This window comes from Giraffa tippelskirchi, chromosome 11 (assembly GCF_054371585.1).
Source record: "Giraffa tippelskirchi isolate mGirTip1 chromosome 11, T2T-mGirTip1v1.2.pri, whole genome shotgun sequence".
Classification (NCBI taxonomy): domain Eukaryota; kingdom Metazoa; phylum Chordata; class Mammalia; order Artiodactyla; family Giraffidae; genus Giraffa; species Giraffa tippelskirchi.
The window spans coordinates 127,399,921-127,419,036 of NC_137285.1; the positions used below are offsets into that span (position 1 = coordinate 127,399,921).

Below are 19,116 nucleotides of genomic sequence, written 5' to 3' on the forward strand. Positions count from 1 at the left end.
TCAAGAGGCACGTTAGTTCCTGTGAGGTATGGTTTCTTATTTATTCTCATCTTACAGGTTAGGAATCTGAGGCTCAGGGGGAGAGAGTGACTAGCCCAAGGTCCACAGGTAGCTGGGGACAGAGCAATGATTTGTACTTGGGACTCTGAGGTGCCAAGGCCTCTCTACTACAACACATTCTGCTTCTTGTGTTGATTGTAAGGTAGTAGAAAGAGCACTGGAGTCCTAAATATTGTTCCAGCTCTGCAGAAAACATACTGTGTAACCCAAGACAGATCTCTTGCCCTCTCTGGGCCTCATCACTATCAATCTAGGGTGGCTGTTACAGGGATTAAATTATGTAATAACCGTAAAAGTATCCAGCACAGTCCCTGGCATGGGATAACAGCTAAGATTGTTGCAGCAAAAACAGTAATGAGTGAACAGCCTTTTGTACATACCAGCCAAACAGAACTGCAAGAGTTAAACAGTCTTGGTTATTCTTTAGCTGTTACTACTAACAAACACTTGTAGCTGGACTTGTCCTTCACAAAACTAATTACTCTCTGACTCCGTATAAATTATATTCTACAACTGGCATTCTTCTCTCCCTATACTCCCTTGTAGGATTCTGCACCTCCAAAGGAAGAAGCTCATGGTCAATAACTTCAGGGACACCAGAGCAGGTGGTTGAGCTACCTGATGCCAGCTTTTGGCTGTAAACTTGCAGGAAAAAAAATATATACAGACTTTCGTGAGGATATAAAATCTCTCCCTGTTCCCCGTGGAAGCAGGGCACAGTTCTTGAGGCACTAGCCTGCTGTGTACTCTCCTTTGCCAGGCAAAGATGAAGCCATTTTTCTATTTCTTCCAAACTCCGTCTCCAGCACTGGGTGACAGACAGGGGGTCAAGATTTTGGCAACAATGTGACCACAAGAAGGGGAAGAGAATAGGGAAAGTGATAGTGTATATATGCAAAGGGTGTGGCAACATAATAGAAGGAGGGACCAAATTCACCAGGCATTGGGTTTCTGGGGGAGGGAACTTTGGACAGAGATTTGAAGAATTCAGAGGCCCTTCCTTCCCTTCCCTCTCTGCCTCTAGTTCCATATGACTTGGAGGACTGGAGCTTGGGATGTGTAAAAGAGGAGCGACCAGAAGTGAAAAGCTAGGATCCAGGGGAGCATATTACATGGGCCTTGAATGTGAAGCCAAGGAGTTTGACTTTTGCCATTGAAAGGTTTTAAGGGGGCAAGTGTCCCGATCCATTTGGCAGATTTGCAGTTTAAGAAGGTCATTTTTACTGCAACTTGAACGGCAGACAGGAGGAGGAGCCTGGAGGCCAAAGACCATTGTGGGGGAAGGGGGAAGGGCTGATGGAGATGCCCAATCCAAAGGCTCCAGAGGCCACCTCCCACTGAGAAAAGATCAAGCAAGGGAAACGATGAATGTAGATCAAGCAAGGGAAATGATGACTGTAGCAGTACACTGAAACAGCCGCCAGCCGCCAGCCAAGGTGTGAAGGGTGGTTTGTTATGCTTCTGTTAAGTGAGAGGCCCTTTGGAGGGGCCTAGAGCCCCTGTGGTTAAGAGCCTGCAGACAAAGGACAGTGGGAGTTAGAGTCAGTGTTTATCTCCATTGTCAAATGCTGAGCCTGAGCCTCACCCCACAACTCCACATTAAGGGAGGGGAGGATGCAAGTTCTCCAGCACAGGGCAAAGGTTGAGGGGGAGGGGTCCTTTGAAAGATGGCTCCCTCCCCCACGGGAGGGCAGAAGATGGCCAGCAGGTGGGCTAGATGAGCAGAGGGTCAGGTGACCATTCCCCTGGCTTCTCCCCTCCCAAGCCAGCTCAGCTTTCCAGACTACACACACCATCCCTGATCAGAGACAACTTGGTTTAATAATAACAGTAATAACAACCCACAATGGCACTTCCTATCAGTCAGACTAAAGCCTTACTAAGGTACTGTTTACTCCTCACAACAGCTCTTTTACAGCTGCAGAAACTCAGAGAGGTTAGGTAACTTCCCTAAAATAACCCAGAGCTGGTAAGTGCCAGGGCTGGAACCTGAACCCTGTCCAAGCTGGGGGCCCTCACCAGGCACGAACTGGCAGGTCTCTCCTACCTCCAGGCCCAGAAGAAGTAGGAGTGGGAAGGTCTCTGATCCTTCTTGAGGGCCCCAGGATGCACAGAGAACCACTAGAGGATGCACGGTTGAATGTCAACAGCGTCCTTATTAAGCATGACTGTGAGGAGACTGGGTGCAAAGGGGCCTATGATACAATTTCAAAGACAGCGTGACGAGACGTCTGAGCTGGTGGCCTCCCAGTTCTAGAAGCTGGGATTCTAACGAGGGGAGGACAATGAAAGGCAGAAAGGAGGAGGGGGAGCTTTCCCTGTCCCAGACTGGTAGGACTAGGCTCCCAGCCTTCTCCCTGCACCTCCCAACTGCCAGGGCCCCCAGGCCTCGCCATCCCAGGGGAGCAGAGTCGCCGCCGCCACCGCCACCACGCAACCACACAGACTAGTGCCAGTGAAGACCTGCAAGAGAACTTTGTTCTCTGGGAAGCGGATTTGTTTTTGCTGCCCTGAGGCCCGGGGTAGTGGCCTCTACTCCTCCCTCCCCATCTCCTTACTTGTCTCTCTCCTTCCCCAAGCAGACAAGCAGACACAGACTCAGAAGCCCAAATTTTTTTTTTTAATTAAAAAAAAAAGTAATAAAAGGAACAAAAAGACTGGGTGTGCAAGTCTGGGCTACTGTAAAGGGAACACTGCCCAATCTCTACACCGCAGGAAAGCTCCTAGGAGTTCCAGGGTTCAAGGCCAAAACCTCCCTCAGTCCCCAGGCCATATACTTCTGGGGTGCCTGGGAACTAACACCTCCTTCAACCCCAGAGTGTCTGGGTGTACAGGGAGACTCACATTCAAGCCTCCCAACCAAACACACACACACTCCTTGTAGGGAATGCATCCAACAGGCAATTTCTTCCCCCCAACCCCCAAGTGAAAAAGGTTTCTTGTATGCTTTTCTGCACTTTTTACCATAAGGAAGGGTGAGAGAGAACGGGCTGCAGAGGGAGGAATAGATTTAAACTGCTTCCAGTTTCCCTTCTTAGAAATCGAACCAGAAGTCGATGGTTCCCTCCAGGAAAAGAAAAAAAAAATTCTGTTTCCCTCTCTCTCTCCTCTCTTGCCAGCTTTTCTGCCTAAGCCTGACTGTCTCTCTGTCGATTCGTCTTTCAGCCAGTCTTTCCCTGCTTCAGATTCTTGGAGACTCCCTCTCACTAACGTCTCAGAACCTCTTTCACCCGTTTTAAAAAAACTGGGGAATCGGGGGGATAAACTCGAGAAGAGGGAACCCTCACCACCCAATCTCTTTCTTAACAAAACATCTCTCTTTCTCTCTCTCCACACACACACACACACACACACACACACTCCAGCGACCTCCAGATGTTCCCGACCGTGCGGCCATCTGCTGAGAAGGCTCAGGCGCTCCGAGGAAGCGGCCACGGACCCCGGCATGCAGAAAGCTAGGAGCAAGGCCGACTAGAGTGGGCGGGAGTTGCATGCGCACTTTTGAGACGCTCCCTAGGGTGGAACCCGGGCTGGGCACGGGCTCTGCCGGCGGGCGGGGGCGCGGAGTGGGGAGCTCGCCGGGAAAGGCCAGCACTTTAGCGACACTCCCTAAGTCGCCCACTGGGCGCCTGGCGGGCGGGGGAGCGCCCTAAGGCGGGCGGGGGCCGGGGGGCGGGCCACGCCGCGCGGAGAAAAGCGCCGGCCGGAGGGCCAGCGGCCGGGCCGCCTGGGTGAGCGTGCCGAGGCGGCTGCGGCGCAGGCTTCCAGGTGGGTGCGGGTCCCCGGGCAGAGCGGGAGTTCGCGCTGCGTCTGAAGGACCGGAGGCCCCTACTCCAGCCCCGCCGCTCCATCCGGCGGGCGAGCCGCGCTGGACGCAGGGGCGGGGTCGGGGCCCCTCAACTTTTCCCGGACCCAGGGCGTCGGCAGCGGCCGCCTGACGCCCGGGGCTCGGCCAGAATGAGGAACCCGGACCTAGAAGGGGGGCTTCCAGGAGACAAAGGCTCTGACCCGGGGCCGTGGGCGTCGGCCAGCGCCTCTGGGGTCTTTGTGCGGACGCGTGCGTTTGTGGGTCTTTGTGAATTTGGTCCGGGGACATGCATCTGCCCGTCCCTTTGTGTGTCCGTGATTTGGGAAAGGGGGCAAGGACCCGGGATGGGGGCCCGCGTTTGGTTGTGGGTGTGGGTGGGCGCATCGTTGTGTCCGCGTACGTGGTCTGTGCCTGTCGACGTGTCTGGGTTGGGTGTCCGCGGAGTATGTGTGCGCCGAGAGCCAGACACCGCCCCAACTCCTCGCTCCCCTGCAGTCCACCCTGACCGACTTAGCTTCAAACTTTTCTCCGCGTTCCTCCTCCCCGCTGCATCCCGGGCCGGGGAGCAGAGGGGCGCTGGCTGTCCTCCCTTCCTTCACCTCGGGGGTCTTAAGAGTCGAGCGGGGATGAAATAGGATTGGTGGGTGGGGGGATCGGCAGCGCCTGAAAACTGACCCGAGCCAAGGCTGGGCAGAGCGTGCGGGACACCTCAGGCGAAGCGGCTGGGAGAAGAGAGATAAGCAGCGGGTTCTGGCCCCCTTCTTGGGGGCTGAAGAGAGGAGAGGAACGGGCACCTGGTGTGGCCCGCCCCACGCTTCTCGGAGAGAGTGTATGTGACGGAGAGAGACTTGTCTGTTTGGCGGAGAGGCCAGCCCTTGGGGCCTCCCTCCCCCTTCTCCCGCTCCTCTGCTTTGAGATCCGCACTCGGTTTGCATCCCGCCCCTGGGGTGAGGGGGTTGAACCCTCCAATCCCAAAGGTGAGAAGGTGATGACGGCTCCCGGGACCTCCAGCTGGGCTGCTGGCTGTAGGAACCTTGCACACTCTAGTTTCCAATGCGACATCCACTGGCCCACAGTATGGCACTAGGCAAGTTGCTTAACCTCTCTGAGCCGCAGTCACCCTGTCCTGGATGGGGTGAGAACTCCCTCGCGAGGCAGAGCCTGCGGCGGGGATAAGCAGCGCAGCCAGGGACGGCCAGAGTTCAGTGCCCACCCACACTTGGCCTGGCGGAGGAGGTGACTCAGGAGCTTCTGATCCTCCTTGCCTGCTCTACCTTTCGATAAGTCCAGACTTGCAGAGTTCAGGTCTCATCTGAGTGGGAGGGCTCAGGCTGCCTGGAGCCTGCTTTTTGATCCTGGGTGGCAAAGATAAACCCAACAACTCCCCTCCCTCCCCCACCCCTTGCCAGTCTTTAACCTAGAATTTTGCTAGGTCCTGCAGATGTGAAAGGTGGGTACAAGCCACTCACCTTGGAAGGAGGCAACTGTGGGCGCTTTCCTTTCCCTCTTTGGGCCTCAGTTTCCCTGCTGGAAAAAGGATTGCTGACAGCCTCTTTCTTCCCTTCCTATTGTGGCTGACTGGTTGAGACTCTAGAACCTGGAAACACTTTGATATTTAACACTTCCATTCTGACTTGGCCCTAATTTACTCTTTTGAAGGGGGGGCGGGGGGGAGGTGGCTGGGAAGTTATGTAGAGATTAAGTCCTTCCCAGAGTCTCTGCAGTCCAGGAAGGCTGAAAAGCAGCAGAATGGGGAATCCAGGGAATACACTGGGGAAGGAGGCAGAAAGTGCCTCCCCCCTAGGGAACTGCACTGCATGACTCTTGTGTGTCCTGAAACAGCACAGGGGTGGTCAGCATTGTGGACTGCCAGATGCAAGATTGGGGAGGGAGGAATGGAATTCAACCTGAGGCTGGGAGGGACTGCAGGGGCCACAGACGAGGGCCTTGAATGCCAGACCTAGGAGCGGAGATCTAGGCAGTGGAGAGCTGTTGGAGGGTTTCTAAACTGGCATGATAGGGTGGGGTTGGTAATTCTAGGAAACCGTCCTCTGGCTTGTGGGTGGTGCTGGAGCCTGGGAAGCCAGGCTGGAGGCTTGAATGCTCCAGCCTTGCGAGTCAGAAGATTTTCACTTATTTCATTGCTTCCTAGCTCTGTGACCTTGGGCACATGACTCTACCTCTCTGATTCTCAGTCTCCTCATCTTTCAAATGAGGATAGTAATTCTGGTCTCACTGACTTATGGATGTTAAATAGGATGACGAACTACCTGTGCTAATAAAATGAGAAGAGGTTTGTGGCCTGTATTACATTGTGCAGACATCTGTTGAACTGCACTAACAATAGAAGGCAGAGCCAGTATCTACTACGGGTCCTAAACCTTAGTTTACTACCTGGCAAAAGCCCTAAGTATCCTGCAAGCTTGGACCAAATGGTACCCTCTCCTAGCAGAGGGAAGCTTTTTGCCCAGGACATTTCTCCCATCTGGCTTATCCACTTCACATGGCCAGGTCCATGCAGGCAAGGAGCTGGACCATCATATTTGGAGATGGCCACACATCACAAAGTGTGTTGAACCTTGACAGGGGCGTCCCAGGAGGAGAGTGACCTTTACTGGATGAGGGGCAAGTTAGACTGGGAAGACCTCACAGAGGAGGTATCTTTTGAATCAAATGAGTGAGAATTTGCATGGAGGACAAAGAAAAGGGTGTCTGTCATCTTCACTGAAGGGGACAGCCTGTGCAAAGACATGGGGCCTGAGGTGAAAGACAGGCCCCTAGACGGGCAAGCTCTCTTGGCAGGAGAGGTTTTAAAACAGGAGCAGTGGTGTAGTCCTGGTATGTCTGGATGGCACTCTGGTGCCCAGCAAGGCTGGCAGTTGGAGGCAGAGAGCCAGGAACGAGGCTGTTGCAACAGTCCTGGCCAAGAGGCCTCCTGAACCCGACCTGGGCAAGGCCAAGGGGAGACGGAGGGGAAGATGGTGAGCCACCCACCCAGGGGTAGCTGCTGAGTCTCACCTGTCCTCATTCTGTCACCGGTGACACACCTGCTTCAGCCTCCTTCAGCCTCTGGGATATTTCCACACTCCCTTATCAGCTCACTGGCAGACCTCATGTAGCCCGAGTGAAGCCCTGGAGGGTGCACTGAGAATCCAGGAAGAATCCATGTTGGAGTCTTCTCTGTCCTCTGCCCCTACCTTGCTTTCAGATCTGCTGATGTCATTGCTCCTTTTTCTTTCCTGGTCTCTGAAATCACCCGCTGGTCAGGGGTTGGGGCAGGAACCCACATGCAGTGAGCACCAGTGTGTGCCAGGCCCGGAGCTGAGTCTTCCCTTTCCCTCATGTAATCATCAGTGACCTTGTGGGAACAGCACCAGGTTTCTCACCAGGTTGCACATGAAGACTCGGCAGGGAGAGGACACACACAGGCCTCCTAGCAGGTGAGGTTCGGTGGGGTGGAGCCCGGTGTGCCTGACTGCAAAAGCCGTTTCCTCTGCGCCATACTGCCTGCCCATGTGTCCATACATGCCTCAGATCAAAGGGAACCTGCCAAGCTTCAGAGTGGAGAAAATAGTATTGGGAGCCTTGTCCATTTCTCTGTAGATTATCCTCCAGGGATGACATCATGGAGGAGCGTATGCACCGGCTGTCAGCACACCTGGATCCTGAGTCCAGCCTCTGACCTCACTGGCTCTGTAACTCTGGACAGATCACCGAACCTCTCTGGGTCTCTAGGCAGGTGTACAATAGATACCATGCCATCCAACCTGCTGATCTTGTAGGGTGACTGAGCAGATGAGAGTTGAGGAGGCAGCGGAAAGACTGAGAGGTGTCCTTTGGTGAGGCAGCAATATTCTAAATGCCTGGTGTATCTTCATATAGTACCTACTCTGTGCCAGGCCTAGCAATCAGCTTCCAAGACCGAAAAGTGAATCTAACCCCATGCCTGCCCACAGGAGCACAGGAAGGTAAATGTAATTATAGTCCAGTACAATCCACATGTGCCCCTTTGTAAGTTGAGGCACAGCCGTATAAGGAGCATTGGATTTGGTTTGAGACCGGTTCCTGTCCTGCCCCACTCGATGTCAGTCTTCTTGTCTGCAGAACAGGGACAGTAGTCCCCATGGTCAAGGGTGGTGGGGAGGCAGAAACGAGCCACTGCTGTAGAAGTGTGTGGCGAGCTGATGTGTTTGCACAGACGTGTGGCATTAGTGCCTCTGTTGGGAGAGCCAGCCCTCAAGGCTCCGGGAGTTTGGCCCTGACATTCTTTTTGCCTTGCGTTTCCAGAACTGACTTAAGTGGTTGGGGGCCAGGACACTGATGGAATGTCCACCTGGGGATTTCATTGGCATCAACTTGCGTGAGCTCACAATGAATGTAAGCAGGGTGGGACGTGACTCAGCACTGAGCAGCCAGTGGAGACAAAACCCATCTTGGGTTGGTGCTCGGCCCCCTGCCCAGCTCGTCCCTTTACCAGGGGCTCCCCCTTGAAGACGTGGTGAGGAACTAGCAAGTCTGTGGGCCAGAGATGCTGGAGTGCAGGTGACTGGGTCCAGGAGGACACGAGCTGGAACCCCTAGCCCTAGATAGGCCTCAGAGGAGAAAGGAGATGGGGGCCTTGCCAGCAGACACCAGCACAGTGACCAGAAGCTGTTAGCACAAGTAGTCAAAGACCCGCCGGGTGCCTGGCACCTCTTTGGGTAGTTGAGTGGGGAGGAAAAGAACAACAAATAACATGGTCATGGCCTTCAGAAAGCTTAGTAAATCATCACCGTCCTTGTCTACTATGCATTCAGCACTTAGCTTGTAGCAGTTGCACTAAATGTTTCACTCACTGTCCCCTAATGTTTCCACCAACCCTGTGTTGTCACCCATGTTGAGGGCACCAAGCCTCAGCAACGTTGAGACGTGCCCGAGGCCAGTAGGTACAGAGCTGAATTCACAGCCAGGTCTGTGTCCCACGGTTGGCTTTTAATTTCTGGGCTCTCCATTCATCCAGCAAGTTTGCCAGGCCTGCCAGGCCTGGCTCCAGCCCTAGGTAGGGGAAGGGATAAACAGGTGAAGAAGGCAGGGTCACCGCCCCAAGATGCTCACACTTCAAGTCAGGAAACAGGCAGGTCAATACAGGCAGAGAATTTACCTAGTGTGTGTCTGAAGGTGTGTTGACAGTACGGGGCGAGAGGCCCCGGGAAGCCAGGAAAGGAGGGGGAGTGGCCCAGGGGCCTGAGTGGACAGAACGGGCTTTGTTCCACTGGCAGGGCTGGGGCAGGCCTGGGGGATGCGGCTGTCCTGGCAGTAGTGTGAAGCAGCCAAACCCAGGTCCCAGGTCCTGCTATGCCGTTTCCTTGCCGTCACTGCCCCTCTCTGGGCCTCAGTTACCCGTGATCTTGGAGGGGCCTTCTAGCTCTTCCAGCCCTGGAATCCTCTTGAGTTTGGGGAAGTGTGACCTAATGCTGAGACTTGTTCTGAGGCCACCACCATAGGTTCAAATCAAAATGGGACTTTCAACCGAAGGAGGGAGGACCATGGGGGCAGATCTGCACAGAGGTGCAGATACCTGTGTGCCAGAGAGAACTTGGTTTCTGTAGGTAAAGCGGAAGTCAGGAGGTTTCCAAGAAGGGGCACGATTTAGCCAGAGCTGCTTGAGAGGCTCTCCTAGCAGAGTCTGGGGTGTTGCAGTGGGGAGACCTGCCTGGGGACCTCTTAGGGTCCCACCGTTGACTCTGTAACTTTCCTTAGAGTCCCAATAGACCCAACAAGGAATCACTCATGGCCCCTGCACAGCGGACCTCATGCCGTATCCCCCAGACTGATGGTGGGTACTGTTGCTAAACCTTCGTCTGGCTGCCCTTGTGTTCTGTAACCTGGCTGATCAGTAGATGACTTTGATCGGCAGGTTGAGGTTTGGAGAGTAGGTGAAGTATCCTCTCGGCCTTCCATGGTGAATACTTGTCTGCATTTCCTTTTCTCCCAAGCATAGATCACAGGGTCTCGAGAGAAGGAAGGAGGCAGAGTCAGTTCTACAAGACAAGAAAACTGAGGCTCCAAGAAAGAAAGAAAACTCTGAAGTTCACAGTAGCAGGGCTAGTCTCCTGGATCTAAGGCAGGTGCTAGTGATCTTGATATGAGTTGGTCTCCCATCCCCATTGCTGGTTTGTAAGCCTCATGGGGACAGAGGCCCTGGGGTCCCCCACCCTGACCCCAGCATGCACCTCACAGGGCCTAACAGACTGCCTTGCCCTCAGCAATTTAGTGCTGTGCTTGATTAATTGTGTCTGCAGTGGATACGGGTAGAGGTGGAATGAAAAGGCACAGTCATTTAATTATATGGCTTCCACCCCCTTGGGGCCTCATTTCTCTATAGGGATGTTGGTCTTCTGAGTCTCACCTTCACAGCCATCTTCTCAGCGGCTGATGGAACCATCATTATTATCCCAGATTCACAGCTGAAGGAACTGGTCCAGAGAGGTCAAGTGACTTGCTCAGTTCACACTGCAAGTTGATGTTGAGAGTCTTCTCTCTGTGCAGGCCTTTCCTCTCCGTGGAGCTGAGGCTAGCGGTTTTTGTGAAGAGGAACTCATATTAGTCATCCCTTCCCAGACCCAGCAGCCCTGTTGAGAAACAGCATAGCTTGGCTTCCCAGGGAAGAACTGCTTTCCTGGAGGGCAGGAGTAAGACCTTTGTCATGTTTGATAGTATCTGCTGGAGGAAGAGAAATCCCCACCCCACCTACTCCCTGTCTGTGGAGGAGGGTGGGGGAGCCCCCACTGTACCCTTCCCCTATGCCGGGAACCATGCGTAGGTGCCGTCCCCCCAAGTTCATTTCATCCTCATGACACGCCTGTGAGATGGCTGTTAACACCTGTATTTGACAGATAAGGAGACTGAGGCTTGAAGATTGTGGCTAGCCAAGGTCAGAGAAAGCAGAGATGGCTATGAGACAGTCCTATGAGTCTTCATTACTCAGTATGTTTTATATATATACATATATACATACATATATGTATATATATATATAGTTTACTATAAGAGAGGAAATGAGGGGGGAAAGGAGATTAAGACATGGTGAAACCACCCAAAGTTCTGCCATCTAAAGGAAGACCACTACCGGGTTGCAGATTTTCTTTTAGACTTTCTAAAATTACAATTTAGGTTGGTTTTTTTTTAATGTATAGTTATAATTTTCTTAGCATGCAATTTACCCTCATGATCCTTAGCATTATCGCATCAGCCCCCTCCTACATGAGGTTGCAGACTCTTCTGAGCACTATTTTTATTGACTGCATAAGATCCCTAGGAGAGTTCCACAGGCATCTTGAGGGGACTGGGAAGCCCTGGGCCTGGAGTCAGAAGGTCAGAGCCTTAGCATCAGCTGCTATCACCTCTCTGGGTACCCAGGGACAAGATGAGGGACTTCAGCTTTCTCATCTAGAAAGTGAGGGATTGCATACCCTGCTCTGCAGCCCTCACAGCTCAAATAAGCAAAGGTCTTTTGGAAAATATCAAGGGCTGTACCCTTGGCAGGGGTTTTCCTTACCTTCCCTCAGTTTCCTCCTGGGAAAGTTCTGCCCTGCCTTTGGCTCCTGGACCTTCTGCTCCAACCAGCGAAGCCAGACTCCAGCATCTCTGAGTCACTCACACGAAGGCACCCCTCCTTATGTTACCCAAAAGGGGATATGGCCTCTGAGCAGAGCAGGGACTCCAACCCTCAAAGACCACTAGCCCACATCTCTACCTTTGCCCCCTTCTGGCTCCAAAGTTGACAGACCTTCCAGAGATTTCTCTCTTCTTTTTTTCTTCTCCCAGCTGCCTGGGACAGCCCTGAGAGACCTCTGGGCTCTGCTGTGACCTCAGGAACACCCAAGAGCCACTGAGTATTAGGAAACTGGGCACTGATGGTCACAGCAGCCGACAGTAGCTGGAGCCTGGCCCTGGGACCCGGGACGCTTAGCTCTTCTTTTCCCACCTGAACCTAGCCAGTTATGAGGTTACAGAGGCCTGAGTTCGCTTGCTGGGCTCTGCCACCTTCCTTTGCCATCCTCAGTTTCCTCCACTATAGCACGGACATAAGACTGATGACCTCCTGGAGTGACCGAGAACGGCGTAAGGGGACATGTGACTGGCACTTAGTGAGGACAGGCTCTGTCACTGTCAGCACTTTCCAGTAATGTCCAGCCTGGCCCAGAACAGGGGCCCGTGGAGAGGTGTCCACAGTGCAGGGCTAAGCAAGGGACCTTATCTGGGGTGTCCTGGGAGCATCACAAGCAGTTTTCCAGGCGGGTCTCCATCCACACTCCTGCTCCTCTGCGGCCCGGTGATGACTACCCAGCACATGTGCACAGCGCTTCACAGTTTGCATTGCACTGTATGTGACTTGCATCAGTGTATGTGAGGCAGGCAGGAATTACTGCCTTGTGGTACAGAGGACAAAGCCGAGAGCTGGAGAGGCCCCCCCACCGCCGGCGGTGGGGGGGGGTGCACTGAACTGAGTTACATAAGCAGGAGCTCATGAGGGCCTGTTTGGTACTTGAGAGGCACATTGTATAATCACCTTTGGGAACGAAGGGTAATCTTAGGCCTTTTTGTGTGCATTTGGTGTTTGTTTAAACCCCAGGAAGGGGTGGGTATGAGCAGATCAGCTTAGCAGGGAAGGTGAGGCCCTAGGTAGTAATGAACTCCTGCTGTGAGAAGCTCACCCGGGGAACAAAAGGGGTGTGAAGCAACTTAATATTTTCCTTTTGGTTCCAGACATTGGAACACTCTGTCCTGCCTCAATTGGGACCGAGCCCAGGATGCACCTGGGCTGGGTTTAATCCTCAAATTGGACTCTACAAAAGAAAGGAGTGGGAAGGAGGGGGGGCTGCAGAGGGAGGCCAGGGAGAAGAGCCCAAGTGCAGATCAAGTGGCTACCCCTTTAAAGTTTCATGTAGAACTGGTAATGCGATCCTGCTGCTCCCTCCCCATCCATCCCCCCCAGTCCACCCTCCCTAAAGGCCAGGGGGAGGAAGATGGGGGGATGATGGGGCAGGGGTGCAGAGCCGGGAGCTGGGCCACTCCAGCTGAAGGATCTGCTGGAGTGAGGCTTAGTGTCTTCTGTCTCTGGGCTGAGTAGCTGCTCTTCTAGGGGGAGAGGGTGACCACAGACTGTCCAGTTAGAAGCTTTCTTTCACTGCTCAGCCCTCTCTCTCATCCTCCAGGGAGCTACAGATGTGTGTGGGGATGAGTATTGAAGGTGACAGTGTACAGGTAGTGCTTGGCATCAATGGCAGCTGCCGTTAGAGTTATCCAGGGAGAGACAATGAAGCCAGGGGAGGGGCAGTGGCTTGCAATGTAGCCCCTGTCTGTGGGAAGAGCCCCTCTTGGATCGCATCTCTCCTGCCAGTCCTGGAGGCAGCAGAGGAAAATAGAAGAATTAGGACTGAGCAAGCCTGGGTTCTAATCCTGCCCTGCCTTTTACGTATGGGTTTTGGGTAAAACCCTTTTTGTCTCTGAGCCTCTATTTATTTTATCCGTATAATGGGGGACACAGCCCAGCTGCCTGTCGTGGGTTAAAGGAAGGGCCATAAAAGTATAATTGCTCTAACAGCTTGGGGGTCAAGGCGGACAAGGGGAAGGGACTCGGCAGAGTGGTCCCCAGGGTCCATCTGGAAGTCTAGACGCAGGGTCCCTGGTTGGAATGAAGGATCCTGCCCCTAGAGGCCAGGCCAGGGGAGAGGGCTTATGACTGTGGACCCAACCATCGTCACCCACAAAAGGAGTGAGGAGGGTACAGTCACTGCAGGCCTGCCTTGCAGGAGAGGGCTCAGTCTGGGAAGCTGGAGCAGGGGTCTCAGGCACAGCTCAGCCAGTGTCAAACCACGACAGTGAGCCATGCCCCTCTGAGCACTGTTCAGTTCCGCTCCCACTCACGTGTGGCCGTGCATGGCTTTCTGAACCTAAGTCTCAGTCACCTCTTCGTGAAGTGCTGACAAGATTGCTTCTCTGCAGCTTCTGTGGCTATGAGGGTTGAGTGAGACTGTGCAGGGCGCCCGCTAGCACGGCACCGAGCCCATAGCACATGTTCAGCAGAGGTGAGGGGAGCACCCAGACCTCTAAGCTGGGACCCCTCCCCAGTAGCGCCTGGGTGGAGACCAGCCCATGGAGCCTAGACCCTCCGAGCTGGAGAGGCCGGCCAAAGACACATTTTGTCCAGTGCGTTTCCAGCTGGGTTCCTTCACATCCGACTGCAGGACAGTGAACACACACGGAAGACTCAGGCTCCCACCTTCACTTCAACCAGAACAGGCCCACTGTCACCTGCCAATCTTTTTCAAGAACCGGTTTACATCCAGTTTAAAACCCAGCCATCTAGCCTAGCTCGCCTTATCATACGGATGGGGAGACTGAGGCCAGAGAGGAACAGGGACTAGGAATTATTTGAGGAAGGGGTATTCAGGGAAAGCGTTTAGGGGCACTGAGGGTCAGGTGGCAATTTTCAGCTGTGCCTACACACGTCGGCCAGTGTTTTCCAGGGTGGCCGAGAACCATCTGGAATGGGGTGCGTGCGTGCGTGCATGCTTAGTAGGTTCAGTTGTGTCCGACTCCTTGTGACCCTTTGGACAGTAACCCTCCAGGCTCCTCTGTCCATGGGATTCTCCAGGCAAGAATAGTGGAGTTGGTTGTCATTCCCTTCTCCAGGGGATTCCCCACCCAGGGATTGAACCTGCATCTCTTATGTCTCCTGCATTGGCAGGCAGGTTCTTTACCACTAATGCTACCTGGGAAGCCCCTGGAACAGGGTACCCACTGCCGACCCTCACCTGTGGCTCTCTTTCTAGCCTCACCATGCCGTGGCCCCTGCTGCCACCCCTGCTGCTGCTGCTGGCCGCGAGCAGGGCCCAGACCACCCGGCCCTGCTTCCCTGGGTGCCAGTGTGAGGTGGAGACCTTCGGCCTCTTTGACAGCTTCAGTCTGACACGGGTGGACTGCAGCGGTCTGGGCCCCCACATCGTGCCCGTGCCCATCCCCCTGGACACAGCCCACCTGGACCTGTCCTCAAATCGGCTGGAGACGGTGAACGAGTCCGTGTTGGCAGGGCCGGGCTACACCACGCTGTCCGGCCTAGATCTCAGCCACAACCTGCTCACCAGCCTCTCGCCCACGGCCTTCTCCCGCCTCCGCTACCTGGAGTCGCTCGACCTCAGCCACAACGGCCTGGCCACCCTGCCCACCGAGAGCTTCACTAGCTCGCCCCTGAGTGACGTGAACCTGAGCTACAACCAGCTCCGCGAGGTCTCTGTGTCCGCCTTCGCCACCCACAGCCAGGGCAGGGCGCTGCACGTGGACCTCTCCCACAACCTCCTCCACCGCCTGCTGCCCCATTCCTCGCGGGCTGGCCGGCCGGCACCCACCATTCAGAGCCTCAACCTGGCCTGGAACCGGCTGCGCGCCGTGCCTGACCTCCGGGGCCTGCCCCTGCGCTACCTGAGCCTGGACGGGAACCCGCTGGCAGCCATCGGCCCTGGCGCCTTTGAGGGGCTGGCGGGCCTCACTCACCTGTCGCTGGGCAGCCTACAGGGTCTCCCCCAGCTGGCGCCCCACGGCTTCCACGAGCTGCAGGGCCTGCAGGTCCTGGACTTGTCCAGCAACCCCAGGCTCCAGTGGGCAGGACCTGAGGTGTTCTCAGGCCTGGGCTCCCTGCAGGAGCTGGACCTGTCAGGAACGGGCCTGGTGCCCCTGCCCGAGAAGCTGCTTGTCTACCTCCCCGCACTGCAGAGCATCAGCGTGGGCCAGGGCGTGCAGTGCCGGCGCCTGGTGCGGGAGGGCACCTACCCACGGCAGCCTGGCGTCACCCCCAAGGTGGCCCTGCACTGCATAGACACCCAGGAGTTAACCGCCAGGGGCTCCGATACCTTGTGACGAATGGTGCGGCCTGGGGCCGTGTAACAGACTGTGCCCTGGGTTTCCTCAGGTCCTGGGTAATTTATATTTTAATGTGCCAATGCCCACAGGGACTCTCCATTCCTGTGTGGCAGCATCATTGAAAGAGAGGCTTTGAACCTGGGACCCACACCCAGGAGCAAAGTCTTGCCCTTTTGTCTATGTTGCTCCCCAGACCATAAGCTGAGGGTCTTCGATGCCAAACCAGACAGCAGTCCCCTGCTGTCCTTCCCCACTTGTCCCCAAAGTGCCTTCCCTGAGGCCTGGACCAACCTGACCTGTGACAGGAGGGGGGCGGGAGGGAGGTCCAGCCACTCAAACGTAGGTTTCTTCTATGACATAAATCTCTCATTGTTCTGGCCATGTGAGGCCTACCTTATTTTTTTCTTCCCCTAGAACTCTGGATAGGTCCTCAGTTATAGAAAGGATGGGAGAAAAACATCAAGCCCACTTCCTCATGTGACAGATGGGGAAACTGAGGCCTAGAGAAGGAAAAATGGTGTCCAGAGGTCTTACAGTGGCAGAAGCATGAGTGAACTCGGTGTCCTACCTACCTGCCCAAAGGGCCCGGTTGCACTTTTCTCTCTTCTCTGAATCATGCCCTCCCTCTCCCCTTTCTGGGCTCCCCCTTGCTTCCAAGACTCACGTCCTCCCATTTGTGCCCTTTCCCTATCATCCCCAGGAGGGCAGGCCAGGGCCTCGAGGGTGGCGCTCTGGGCCCGGTAACTAGCTGTGGCACAGGCTAAGTCAGTTCACCTCAGGGCCTCTGGAAGCCTGAGGGGTGCCAGTCCGAGCCCTGCCAGTTTCCCACTCGGGTGGCGTCCCCCAGCGTCCAGAATGGAAATGCGCTCCTTGACCCCTGAGGTACTGCTTCTAGCTGGTTCCCCAGGAGTTGATGCAGTCCTGGAGCCCCACCAGCTCCGAGGGGCCTCCTGTAGTCAGCGCCTACTGGCCTTCTGCCCAACAGCCCAGCTCATCCTACTGCAAATGCAGCCAAGGAGGCAGGGTAGCCCCCACCCATGTTTATGCTTCCCCACCAGGGTGGCATCTCAGCTTCTCAGCCCTGGGCTCTTTCCTTAGTATCAGTTTTATAAAAGTTGTTGCCTTTTTAATGGACTGTCACTTAACCACCACCCACCCCTCATCCAGGTCCCTGCTGGCAGGGGATTGGAAATACTTCATTTGTAAAAGAAGGAAGACATTGCATTTGTTCACTTGTGTAATATTGTGTCCTGGGGATGAGCTGGGAGAGGAGACGTTGGGTAGAAGCCAGCCATACGTCACCATGCGGGCATCCACAGGGCCGGTCCCTCAGAGACGCCCACAGGACAGTGAGAGCTCTGTCCTCCCCCACCAGCCCCACCCAACACCTTGGTTTAATAAACACTACAAAGAGTCTCCCTCTTGCCATCATTTGACCAGCATCCATTGACATTCCCTAGACAGGTCTCTGGGGCCACAAGGATGAATCAAGACAAGCTTGTTCCCTCTGAGAAGCCCAATAACCTCCTAGGATTAGGGGAGTGCGGGAGGGAGTTCCTTGGGGTGGAACCTTTCAGTGCAGCTTACACCCTGTCCACCTTCCTTACCTCCTCTCTCCCTGCCTCCCCAGTTCCGGCTGTCAGGCCCTTGCATGCCTCTGCCTTTGCTCAGGCTGTTACTCTGGGACCTGGCCCTTGCCCCCATCCCTGCTTCTCAGCTCCTTCCTGGCCTAATAGACCTAGTTTCTGCCTCATCTTCTTAGAAGTTTTCCCCAAAGTCTCCACCACCCCTCCTATCCCTGCCACCTCCCTCTAAGCTTCAACAGTACTGTGTTCCTTCTTGGCATCTGGCTGCTGTGGTGCCCTCTCCTTTCACACACTTCCTGTGACAGGGAACCCACTTCCAGCTCATCTGAATGGTTCTGCTGTCAAGTTCTGCCTTCTAACTGGCCAAGATCTGTGGGACTATATCCATCACCGTCACCACCACCACCAAGCTTATACAGTCTGCTCTGTGCCCTGGGACTCAAATTCCTGGGATGGGAGAGGAAGGGACACACAGGGGACACCTGACTGTAAGGGCAGCACAGGGAGCTGTGCCAGCCCTGTGGTGGGGTTAGGAAGGCTTCCTGGAGGAGGCTCATCCATGGAGTCAAGAAGGAGGACAAGCGGACTTGGACAGAGGGGGCTGGTGGAAGGATCATGGGTGAGCAATGGCACAGATTCCCAGGACATTCAGGCTAGGGGTGTGGTTGGGGTGCTTGCCCATCATGTGGCTTAAGCCCCCCAGGGCTTGGACTCCCTGAGCCAGAGGCTGGCCAATATGGGAAAGGTCTGAAGCAAGGGGGACAGGAAAAGATCTGAGTGAGACCCCAGCCTTCACAGTCCTCAGATTGGTACTTCATCCTCCCACATTCCTTGCGGCAGGAGAGACCTCAAATACAGGGGTGGAGGGAGGGATCCCTAAGACCTTCACCCAGTGGGTCTTAAAAGCCCCATTTGAAGAAAGCGTCCTTGGGGGAGGGCTATGGAACATAGAGGGTCTTAAAATTAGTGGCGCTGAAATCGGGGGAAAGGTAGCCGGGGCTCCTGCAAGTCACCTGGCCCTGAGCTGCAGCTTCCGCATCTGCAAAACGGGGCTGGGAGGAAAGCGCCAGCAGAAGGGTGGGCTCCTCCTTCCCAGTGGGGGCATCACCTTGCACCCTTCCAGCGCCTGCGTGGCCTCACAGAACCAGACGTTCCCGCGGCCCCTCCGGAGGCTCTCAGCCCGCGGCGCCACCTCGTGGTCGCGCATGGCCAGACACCCCAGCTCCGAGGGGTCGCCAAGCAAGGGGTAGAGCCGCTGGAGGCCAAAGTAGACCAGTGCAGTTTGCGCAATCATCCCTACCGCCTTCATCCCGCCACACTCCGCCCTCTTGGAATCCTGGGGCAGAGAACGAGGTCATTCGAATCTTACAGAGTCATAGAGATTAGTGCAAACATTCAGTTTTGGAGTTCCCAGAAAAGGGTTAAAATTGTGTGATTTCAGCCAAGTCACTTTTCTTCTCTGAGCATGGAAAATGGGGATGAAAATATCTCCCTGCACAGGATTGCATGAGAAGGAAAGGAAGTAGCATTTGTAAAGAATCAGGTATACAGTGCCTGGCACAAAATACAGACTCCAGAAATGCTTGTTTTCTCCCTCATTCAACCATAGAATCATGAATTAGAGTGTAGAACCACGTGGTCTTAGACTCATATTTTGATATCTGATTCAGAACTGAAGGATTTCATAAAGCTTTAGGATGGTAGACCTGCAGAGCCATAGTGTGGTCCACGGGATCTTTACAACACACATGTCAGCTGAGT

General features: G+C 54.7%; 2 protein-coding genes across 7 annotated transcripts; one reads left to right on the plus strand and one right to left on the minus strand.

The window, feature by feature from the left end:
• Positions 1 to 3,780: 3,780 nt before the first annotated feature.
• On the plus strand, positions 3,781 to 17,185 carry TSKU (tsukushi, small leucine rich proteoglycan). Of its 2 annotated transcripts, none has more exons than XM_081543169.1 (2): positions 3,781 to 3,828; positions 14,686 to 17,185. In XM_081543169.1, the coding sequence occupies exon 2, from the start codon at positions 14,693 to 14,695 to the stop codon at positions 15,764 to 15,766; it is 1,074 nt and encodes a 357-aa protein (XP_081399295.1). In that variant the 5' UTR covers positions 3,781 to 3,828; positions 14,686 to 14,692; the 3' UTR covers positions 15,767 to 17,185. The 2 variants fall into 2 exon arrangements, with proteins under 2 accessions (XP_081399295.1, XP_081399296.1); XM_081543170.1 differs by lacking the exon at positions 3,781 to 3,828 and adding an exon at positions 4,030 to 4,117.
• LOC145526760 (uncharacterized) lies at positions 8,821 to 18,685 on the minus strand. 5 transcript variants are annotated; one of them, XR_014069154.1, is made up of 4 exons: positions 18,369 to 18,679; positions 10,257 to 10,421; positions 9,717 to 9,858; positions 8,821 to 8,902 (listed from the first exon to the last, which is right to left on the minus strand). XR_014069154.1 is itself a non-coding variant. In XM_081543171.1 (3 exons), the coding sequence occupies exons 1-2, from the start codon at positions 18,662 to 18,664 to the stop codon at positions 10,298 to 10,300; spliced, it is 420 nt and encodes a 139-aa protein (XP_081399297.1). In that variant the 5' UTR covers positions 18,665 to 18,685; the 3' UTR covers positions 8,821 to 9,858; positions 10,257 to 10,297. The 5 variants fall into 5 exon arrangements, 1 of the variants encoding a protein (XP_081399297.1); XR_014069155.1 differs by lacking the exon at positions 18,369 to 18,679 and adding an exon at positions 15,760 to 16,067 and having other exon boundaries at positions 9,009 to 9,858; XR_014069157.1 differs by lacking the exon at positions 18,369 to 18,679 and adding an exon at positions 15,404 to 16,067.
• Positions 18,686 to 19,116: the final 431 nt, after the last annotated feature.